The following is a 10,591-nucleotide window of genomic DNA, read 5'->3' on the forward strand; positions in this document are numbered from 1 at the left end:
ATGCTTACACTAAAGTTCTAAAATACTACTTACTTTCTATTTTATTTGTTTGTTGGAGTTAATCTAAGGGTAAACTACTGGTTATTTAAAAATAATATGTTGAACAGAAAATTCCATGGTTTAATTCTCTACTGTGAAACTTGGTTTGACCTGAAAATAAAATTAATAACATTCTTGTTCACCGAAAGTTTGAAATCATTACCCCTTAAATAAGATAATTAGACACCACTAATTGGACAACTAGGTTAGGACAGATGCTTACTTAATATCCAAAAGTATAACTTAAACACATTTCCTTTACTATACAATTCAATAAATTTTAATATATCATTTAAATAATTAATTATAGTTTTTAATAAAATAACATTTTATTATTTCGTTTAGAGAATTTTATATGACACGATTGAAGATCTAATTTTATAAAATGTTGTCACCTATAAAAAGATGTTATTATTAATATGAAACTGTGTTACTTGTGCTAGAGTCAACACGTGTCAAGTTCCAGAGCCAAAGCCCTATTTAGTTCAGGGTGGAGATTCTAGGGTTTTAGGTTTTAACAGCTTCACGCACCTCCGAAGGAGAGAACAGAACCTCCGTTCTGTTTTACAAGGCTGGTAAGATCTAAAGTTCACAACTTTCTTTCGACCAATTTCTTTTCTGTATATTAAAATTTTGCTCTTGTTCTTCGATAACTTGCTGGTTTCTTTTTCCCCCGCATGCCCTTGTTATTGGATTCGTAGCAGTTTCTTATTTTTCTCTTTGGTTATGCCTTACACTCTGCAAGATTAATTTTTTTTCGATCGCTAGTCTTTTTGTTTAAAACACAAGTGGGTATTCTCATTTTTTTATTTGTACTTTGGCTGGTGTTTTTTTTTTTTTTTTCTTTTTCCCTCAGACCTATTGCACATATGAACATGTATTCAGCATATATAAGAGTTATTGTTGATTCAGTGTCTTTCTAGTGGGGCAAATTTTTTGGTGTGAAAGGCTATTATATGTTTGTAATTTTATCTGGGAATGATTTGCTTCTAAAATGATACTGAAAACATCCATTCACGAATCCATACCTACTATGAGTTCGTGTTTACGTGGGGAATACGCTGTTTTCCGATTGGATTGAACAAGGTACGCCTCAGACTTGATGATGTGGAGTGTGGAGTTCAATCACATGTCCACAACCTTTGGTGGTCACTTTTAATTTTTGAGCTGTGGCTAGTGAGAAAATATATTGCAACTGATTGGTGATTATTTTAATATGAAAGAATGTGATCTGGGGTTTGGAACTTTTGTGTGCCAATGAGGTTAAGTTACATTGATCAATTAATATACTGTATAACATTGTTGGCTTGTGATACTTTTGTAGGTTTGAACAATGGCGTTTTTAAATAAAATTGGAAATCTACTCAAGAATTCTGCTGTCAAGCACATCAATCAAGATTTTTCTGCGTCTACCCCCTCGCTTTTCCAAGCAATTAGATCCATGTCATCTGCAAAGCTTTTTGTCGGAGGTACTGTAGTTTAGCGTGATGTATATTTTCAGAATGGAACTCAGCTAAAGCTCTTAAACTTTCGTTGCAGGTATTTCTTACAGCACTGATGATATGAGCCTTCGGGAAGCATTTGCTCGCTATGGAGAAGTTCTTGATGGTATTTTTCTGACATACATAGTCCACTAGTTTTTCATTATTTAAGGTAGAGGTAATAAATATCACACTCATGAAAAGGAAAAAGTCATTTGTGAATACTTTTTCAGTGTTCTGAAGAATCCAATGACATACATTATGAATATGCTTTGATAGAGAGGCTACCATTTTTTTTTTATAAAAATAAAGGCTGCTCATTGATTGTTATGTACATAGTGGAAATACTTTAGCCTGTTCGTCTGTCTAAGAATGAATTTCACAATTGTAGTTGTTAGCGATGATAGAGTGTTGTAACAGCCACCATTTGTATTGTGTTACAAACTGGCGGGTAACAATCCAATGTTTATATAACATGCATTTAAAAATGTCTTTGTCGAGCAAACATGTTTCATTTCAAAATATGATGCTTATTGATATTAGCTCTTAAACTGTTTGTTTTCGATATTCTTCCAGTCAGGGTTATTATGGATCGTGAAACTGGCAGATCAAGAGGTTTTGCCTTCATAACCTTTGCAACAAGTGAGGATGCATCTTCTGCCATTCAGGCCTTGGATGGTCAGGTATATCTCTTGTCCGTGCTAACTTTTAAAAATGTCATTCGTCGTGACATTTCACATTGGAAGCAAGCATGTTGTTAAATACTTCTGTAATTTTATCTGTATGTATGAAGAAATTATAAAGTTGTTTTTACATTATTTATGAGCTAGTCAAAAACCTAGTATGACTCGGTTTAAAAATAAGAATATTTGAGAAACCAACAAATTCTTATAATATGGAGTTAGATTTGAAAACCATGATCAAGACTTTGAAAGATACATGTTTTAGTAAATTAACCAATTAATCTTGTCTATTTAAAATAAAGAAGGAACAAGGATTGAATTCTTCACATGAGGGTTCAATTAGAATTTAGCATCGAGTAATTGTTACTGTTAGCTTCAGTCGATAAATCAAGCTAATGTCTGCCTACGTTATAAGAGTGCAATGTTGCTTTGGTATCTCTAATAGTTGTGTTACAGGATCTTCATGGTCGGAGAATTCGGGTGAATTATGCTACAGAAAGGTCACGCCCAGGGTTTGGAGGTGGTGGAGGTGGCTATGGTGGAGGTGGTGGTTATGGTGGTGGTGGAGGTGGCTATGGTGGCGGTGGTGGTTATGGTGGTGGTGGAGGTGGAGGTGGCTATGGTAGAGATAGTTATGGAGGAAACAACAGCAGGGGTGGAAGCTATGGAAGTGGTGGTTATGGTGTTCAAGGAAGCTATGGTGGTGGCAATGCTGAAACTAGTTACACTAGTGGTGGTGATGCTAGTAATTACCAATTTGGTGGAAATTCTGGTGGGGATCTTGGCTCAGCTAGTGGTGAATTCGGAAGCAGCCAAAATGAAGGAACAGGCGCAGCAGACAATGATGAATTCAATCCACTTGAAGACAATGTGAGGGGGAACAGTGATGAACAACCTGATGACTATGCTCAGACCCGTAGGTGAGATTTTCACCTTGCCTAGAGCAAGTAACCGGTGCTTGTTGATAAACAAATGCGTCTCCAATTTTCTTGTTTCACTTCTTGATTTTCAGCAGTTCATTGCTTGGTTTGAACATGATATTTTGTCAGCTCAAGGACTGATGTAAAATAATATTTTTGTAGGAGTTGAACTTCATATAGAATAATTTTACTGTTGATCTACATTCAGTATCTGGAATGATAAACGAATATGCAAAATTTACATAGTTCATGATATCAAATGATTTTAAGAATGGCTGGAGTTAAGACAACAACAACCTATTCCAGGGAAACACAGGATGCAAGGACATTTATTGAAGTTGTTTCTTTACTTTTTCAAACTCCTCATCAAAGGACATTCTTAGTTTATTGTTCAATGGGAAATGGCTTTTTAGGTTCTTCTGTTGGCGATCGGAAGTTAATTCATTTGATTTTTAAATGTTCAATTAGGTTAATTAGATTTCAATTCATATTCATTTAATTGGGCAAAACTAGTTCAGATGTTTTTTGGTTGTGATTTGAATTTGGTTTTGAAGCCAGATTTTAACAAGTCCATTATTGGTTTTAAATTATAAACCAATTTAAAAATTTGTATCAACACATGAACGGTTTGAAAAAATGGGGCCAAAGATGAAATCACATGGATAAAGTTAAACTGAAGGTACATTAAAGTGTTAATATTTTAGGCAAAGTTACAGTATTAATATCTAAGACACTATGCCTACGTTAAATTGAAGGTCTCCGAACTGAATGGATCAAAAGATTATCTAGTTATATTTTCACTAAAGATGTCTCGAATGAAACTACCGAAGACAATAAAAAAATTTCTTGATTGAGCCCAAAATTTTCCATCTAAGATTTTGTCAAATTAAAATTTAAACATATTTAGATGGAAACTTTTAAAAAATTTATGAAGAAATACAAGATAGGCCATGTGGATTGCCCCGCACGCAGCACACTGTAAAAAGGTGGAGAGCGAATATCTTTGGGGCCTTCTCCCTGCACCTCCAAGAAATTTTCTGTACCTCCAAAATTTACATTTCTGCTCTTATTTAATATCTTGTGAGAATGGTTGAAAGTGGTTACGGACGCAGTAAATTTCATTTACTGCGTCAACCTCCCTGCACCCCCAAAACGTTACTATACATTACTAATGTACTCCCTCTGTTCTCCATCATCCATTCATTCCTGCTTCTTCAGTCCTTCATTCTGTGGAGTGGTCCCTCTCACTCGTGCTTCAGCCCTTCATTTGGTCATTCGTCCTTCTTCAGTCCTTCATTCTGTGCAGTGGTCCCTCTCACTCGTGCTTCAGCCCTTCATTCTCTGCAGTGGTCCCTCGTATCTTTGTTGGTTCATTCTATCTGTGGTGGTCCCTGGAAGAGGTTTGTATCCTCATTTGTTTATTCATGCATTTGATTATTGTTTTGTTTGCATTATTGTGATTATTATTGTGATTGAAGGTTGATTCTTTGAAGGAAGTTCTTCTGAGTAACTGCTTTACCTCCTCCAAGTGATATTTCCGTCAGGTTAGCCTTCATACCACCACCATAAGTTTGTAAATTGAATTTGTTTGAAGGGATTGTTTGGAATTCAAAATGTATGGGAAACGGAATACAGAATCCGTTTCAAAACTGTATGAAACGGATTATGTATTCCGTTTCATACAGTATGAAACGGATTCTGTGTTCCGTTTCATAAAAAAATTTGCAAATTTTTTTTGAAACGGAGTACAGAATCCGTTTCATACAGTTTTGAAACGGATTCTGTATTCCGTTTCGTATAAATTATGATTTTCGGCATATGTATCAGAATTGAATAACTTATTTGGTTGAAATTTCCGCTCCTTATTTGTATGGATGTTTTGTCCAACACATCAAACACTTGAAGTCCAAACACTTGAACATGAAATAGAAACCAAAATTTTGTTTTTCTAAACGGATTACATAATCCGTGTGTTAAAGATGTGAAACGGAATAGCTATTCCGTTTCATGGTATTCCGTTTCATAATTTGATTTTGTGTGTTGGTGTGTATATTGTGTTATTGGTGAATTTTTACTTATTAGATGGGTTATTTACTTATTAAAATTTCTTTTTTTATTATAGTTCATTATGGAAGAGCATCATTTTAGTTATTTGAGTTTCTTGGATTCTCAAGCGGATTCTCAACAAAATTGTAGTCTCATGTCAGAGTTTTCTGATTTTGTTCATGATATTTGCGAACAAGATTATACATCTCATTTTACAACCGATGATATTTTCTCAACACGTGAAGATTTAATTAAATGGGTTAGAGGGGTTGCTTATAATCTTGGGTTTGTCGTTATTATTCTAAGATCGGATAAATACAATGGACAACCAGGAAGAAAGACCCATGTATTATTAGGTTGTGAAAGAGGTGGAAAATATAGAAAATACAAGTGTGATGCAGAACCCAGTTTATCTGGGACAAGAAAATGTGATTGTCCCTTTAGATTGAGAGGGAGACCCATCTCTCAAGGGGAGGGATGGGTGTTGAACGTAAAATGTGGTTACCATAATCACGATGTCTCTTCTACTCTAGTTGGTCACCCCTATGCGGGTAGGTTGAAGTCTACTGAACAGTCGTTGCTTGTTGATATGACCAAAAGTCAAGTCAAACCTGCAAATATACTTCTCACTTTGAAAGAAAAAGATGATTGTAATGTTACAACTCTGAAGCAAGTGTATAATGCGAGATATAGGTACAAACGTTCAATAAGAGGTTCAAGAACTGAGTTACAACAGTTAATGTTGATGTTGGAACGTGATCACTACATCCATTTTAGTAGATGTCTTGATGAATCTGATGTGGTAAGCGATTTGTTCTGGACCCATCCTGATGCTGTGAAGTTGTTAAATTCATTCAACATTGTGTTCTTAATGGATAGTACCTATAAAACCAACAAATATCGGTTGCCATTACTTGAGATTGTTGGTGTGACCTCAACAGGATTAACTTTCTCGGCCGCTTTTGCATTTTTATCTACTGAAAAGCAAAATAATTTCATTTGGGCTCTTGAAAGGCTAAGAGGTCTATTTATGACGTCCGAGGGTGGTCCACAAGTCATTGTAACTGATAGGGATCTTGCTCTAATGAATGTTGTTGGCATGGTGTTCCCTCAGTGTTATCGTTTTCTATGCCGTTTCCACATTCAAAAAAATGTGCAGGCAAAGTGCAAAATGTTAGTAAATTCTGTTGACGCATGGGATGTTGTACTTCAAGCCTGGGAGAATGTCATGGACTGTGAAGATGAATTAAAGTTCAACGAGTGTGTTCATCGTCTTGAGCTTGTTTGCCAACCATGGCCTGTATTCTTTGAATATGTTAACAACTCGTGGATCATTCCTTATAAGAAATTCTTTGTGAAGGCTTGGACGAACAAAGTTATGCATTTGGGGAATACAACATCAAACAGGTATGTTTGTATTTTGCTATTAATTAAATTTTTTTTTATTAATGGTTTATATGATTTCCTTGTATAAATTGTACTAGGGTTGAGTCTGCTCACTGGAGTCTGAAGAAAGTTCTTGGAAGTAGTATGGGAGACCTTTGTTCGTGTTGGGATGGAATTCACAACGTTATTATCTTGCAACACAACGAAATTAAGGCGTCTTTTGAAAGAAGTATAAATCTGATCAGTGACTCTTACAAGGCATTGAGTTATAGAAGATTAGTGGGTAATATTTCTAGATGTGCCTTAGAACTCCTTGCTCCAGAGTTGGAAAGAGTAAAGAAGATTGGATTCGATAGTAGTCGGTGTGGCTGCATTCTCAGACAAACATATGGTCTACCATGTGCGTGTGAATTAGCACGATATGATCCTGGGATTATTCCTCTCCAAGAAATTCATGTCATGTGGACTAGGTTGAGCTTCTCCAATGTCTCATCTTCACAATCTGAAGGGCAATTATCTATTCAGAGGGAGGTTGATCTACTGCTTAATCTTTTCAAAGAAGTTGATATTGCAGGAAAAGTGACCATAAAACATAAATTACTTGACATAGTTAGCCCTTCCATGACATCGATGTTACCACCACCGAGTAAAGTTAAGACGAAAGGTGCAGCTAAGAGTCATAGATCAAAGAAGTCAACCAAACGTGATCCCTCCTATTTTGAGCATGTGGACGCCTTCATAGAGTCCTCAAGACAAGACACATTTGTTGCAAAAACAGAAAACAAGGTGAAGAGCAAACGTGTAATTGAAGAGAAAGTAATACCCATGCTAGAACAGTTCAATCCTGTTTTTCATCCATATATACTCGATGTTGTCGATGTTGTGGCGGACGGTCATTGTGGATATAGATGCATTGCTGCATTGTTGGGTATGGGTGAGGAGTCGTGGCCTCTAATCAGACATGATCTATACAAAGAACTTAGCCAATGGCGAGATGAATATGCAACGTTAGTTGGAGGCTATGATCGTCTGGAAGAACTGAGAAAGTCTTTGCTAGTTCAATCACCATCAGGGGTATAACTTCTATACACCACTATTGAAATTTATGTATTACAAGTTTTTTATGATTTTGTTTTATTATAATCTAATTAATTATATACAGGCTAATCGAGACAAGTGGATGACTATACCAGACATGGGGTATGCGATTGCTAATCGGTATAATGTAATCCTCGTGTGCTTGTCATCAGTTCAGAATTTGACTATATTCCCACTTCGTACATCCCCACCTACTTCGCAAAGTCAACATCGACTAATTTGTATCGGACATGTTTACAATTCTCATTTTGTTCAGGTATATATGTTTATATATATATATATATATATATATATATATATATATATATATATTATTTTTATAAATAACTTTATTTCTCTATTGACTAATTGCGTATTTACAGGTTCGTCTACAAGAAGGTTGTCCATTACCGACAGTGGATATCATATCATCTAGCAATTGTTACCCAAAGGCAAAAGGGTGGGCATCATTTTATAGAGATAGGATGCAAGCATTCCTAGATTTACACATAGTGGATCGCAGTTATGTAGATCTCATGGAAGACTGATATTTGTTGATTGTATTTAAGTATTTCACTGTTGTAGTTTGTAATTATTTTACCAATATATAAAATTCTAACTCCTTTGGCCAAGGGACGGATATATTTTGGCCTCATTGCTAACATTAAATAACTTAATATAAAATACCATATATAGATGAAATATCTTAACATAAAATCCAATACAAATGTCAATTCTAACATCAAATACAAATAAATCGACTATCCAGACGTAGATGGTCGTCGACCTCGAACTCTACGTCCTCCTCTAGTCTCTTCCTCTTCAAGTCCATCTTGAGCCATCTGCAATAACTCATGAGTGCGATCCCAGACAACTGTGCCCTCAGTAACATCTCTACAGTCTATCATCCGCTGAAGACCACCTACAATGCGTTTCACGAGACCCTGTCATAATAACAAGTTAATGTCAAATATTAATAGTTACTAATAATATGAACAACTAAATGTGTGACATACCAATAAACCACTGGAAGATGATGACGGTGACGTCCTCTGAACTGTTATGTCATCTGGCAAATTCCGACGAAGTCGGGGCACAAGCACAAGGCTAGGTCGGTCGGCCTCAGCTCCACGTAAAATGTATGGATGGGAGACTCTCCTAAACCACTGCAAATATCCATCTGAACATGAAAAGGGAGCTGGTGCTTGGACCACTTGATGTACAACAAACTGCTCGTGCTTTTTCCACCGATCATCAATAGCCTCAAAGTCCATCATGGGAACCGAACTAGGCGGTCGTGGAATAGGCTGGATGAAGCCAAATTGTCGCAACACACGCTCCGGCAAATGACGTTGTACGACGGTCCCAACCCTCAGGAAGCCAGAAAACATGCTATGTGTTACCAGTTGTCGTGCAGCTCTGTGTGCTACATATGGGTTCCAAATCATCCCATCATATGTCAAGCCATCCAACTGGACTCTAACATCAGCTATAGCGGAAATGGCGCGTCCAGTGACATAACGTAGAGCACGGGGTTCGGTCTCCACATATGTATCCCGTACTTGCTTCCTTCCCAATGTAGGGAAGTGCTCGTATATCCAAGCCTGTATCAAATAATATTTCATTTAACCATTGTCATATAAAACTAAAAACAAGTGAAATAAAGAATAAAATGTTATATAAATGGGTACCTGCAGAAGAGGTAGATATCCAGCTAATTGCTTTGTATTTGCAAAGCTGGCATCTCCTAGCTGCTCATATAAGTGGACAAGAGCAGCAACTCCCCAACCATATGTACGACATGTGGAGAGATCTCTAAATAGCTCGAGATAATGTGTACGAACATAGGTGGCGCTTTTGTTAGCAAATATCGTGCACCCTACAAGGTGCAAAAGATATGCACGTGCAGCAAACTCCCATAGCTCGTTTTCACAACAGTTGTGATACAAGTCTCTCAACCAGCTCAGTCGGACCTGTGCACCCCGACTTTGATTCAGCTCCACACATGCCATGGCCCGGTCAACACCAAGAAGTGTTGTCAAAATCTGAACAGAATCTTCATATTCCAGATTTTCAGTGGAGCAAAAGTTTCCACTGATGGAAAGATGGAGAAGTGACCATACGTCATCCAAAGTGATGGTCATCTCCCCAATGGGTAAATGAAAAGTATTAGTCTCGGGATGCCATCTCTCCACGAAACCCAATACTAACCCAAGATCGATATATTCATATAAAATATCGCACAAAGGCGATAATCCAGAAGCTAACACAAAAGGTGCAACAGCAGGGTGAGGACGTCCTAATTTCTTAACTTTCTTAATATGGGAGACCACTTTCACAGCTCGATCCTACCAGAAGAAACAAACAACAATAAAAATACTTAACAACAATAAAATTAAACCTATATAAAAACTTCTTACTGACCTGACCATCCCATATCATGCGTGCAACATGATCCTGGTATTGCGTCAATAAAGATGTATCATACGGCCCACCAGGAAATCCTCCACCATCGTTATCAATGACCTGCTCGTCCTCCCGATGAACGTCAGGAACCTCATTCTCAACAATGTCATCCTCAACGACATTAGCCTCATGCTGACCCCTTCTACGAGCCGATGCTGTCGGTCTCTTTCGTGCAGCACCCTGTCTGGAACTCTCGGGTGCATCATTTGAACCACGTCTAGATATATTTCCTCGTGTCCTCACCATATCTATAATTAAATAAAAGACAAATTAATACATAATAAATAATAAATAAAAAGGGGAAACGGATCCCACATTCCGTTGTGGAAAAAAAATTTAAACGTCAAACGGATTACACAATCCGTTTGAAAAAAAAAATACAGAAACGGATTACACAATCCGTTTCAAAAAAAAATTAAAATAAAGAAACGGATTACACAGTCCGTTTCAAAAAAAAATTACAGAAACGGATTACACAATCCGTTTCAAAAAA

General features: G+C 36.8%; 3 protein-coding genes across 3 annotated transcripts; 2 read left to right on the plus strand and 1 right to left on the minus strand.

The window, feature by feature from the left end:
* The first annotated feature begins 470 nt into the window (after window positions 1–470).
* Window positions 471–3,395, plus strand: LOC114182964 (glycine-rich RNA-binding protein 2, mitochondrial-like). The gene is made up of 5 exons (XM_028069775.1): window positions 471–614; window positions 1,364–1,508; window positions 1,579–1,647; window positions 2,097–2,203; window positions 2,660–3,395. Exons 2-5 carry the CDS (start codon window positions 1,373–1,375, stop codon window positions 3,125–3,127), a joined length of 780 nt encoding a protein of 259 aa, XP_027925576.1. The 5' UTR covers window positions 471–614; window positions 1,364–1,372; the 3' UTR covers window positions 3,128–3,395.
* A 2,348-nt stretch (window positions 3,396–5,743) lies between these two features.
* LOC114185759 lies at window positions 5,744–8,287 on the plus strand. The gene is made up of 4 exons (XM_028073663.1): window positions 5,744–6,576; window positions 6,654–7,629; window positions 7,718–7,909; window positions 8,016–8,287. Exons 1-4 carry the CDS (start codon window positions 5,759–5,761, stop codon window positions 8,178–8,180), a joined length of 2,151 nt encoding a protein of 716 aa, XP_027929464.1. The 5' UTR covers window positions 5,744–5,758; the 3' UTR covers window positions 8,181–8,287.
* Window positions 8,288–8,393: 106 nt separating this feature from the next.
* LOC114186145 (protein MAIN-LIKE 1-like) lies at window positions 8,394–10,344 on the minus strand. The gene is made up of 4 exons (XM_028074175.1): window positions 10,057–10,344; window positions 9,324–9,980; window positions 8,649–9,236; window positions 8,394–8,576 (listed from the first exon to the last, which is right to left on the minus strand). Exons 1-4 carry the CDS (start codon window positions 10,342–10,344, stop codon window positions 8,394–8,396), a joined length of 1,716 nt encoding a protein of 571 aa, XP_027929976.1.
* Between the last annotated feature and the right edge of the window lie 247 nt (window positions 10,345–10,591).

Source organism: Vigna unguiculata, chromosome 5 (assembly GCF_004118075.2).
Source record: "Vigna unguiculata cultivar IT97K-499-35 chromosome 5, ASM411807v1, whole genome shotgun sequence".
Lineage (NCBI taxonomy): Eukaryota > Viridiplantae > Streptophyta > Magnoliopsida > Fabales > Fabaceae > Vigna > Vigna unguiculata.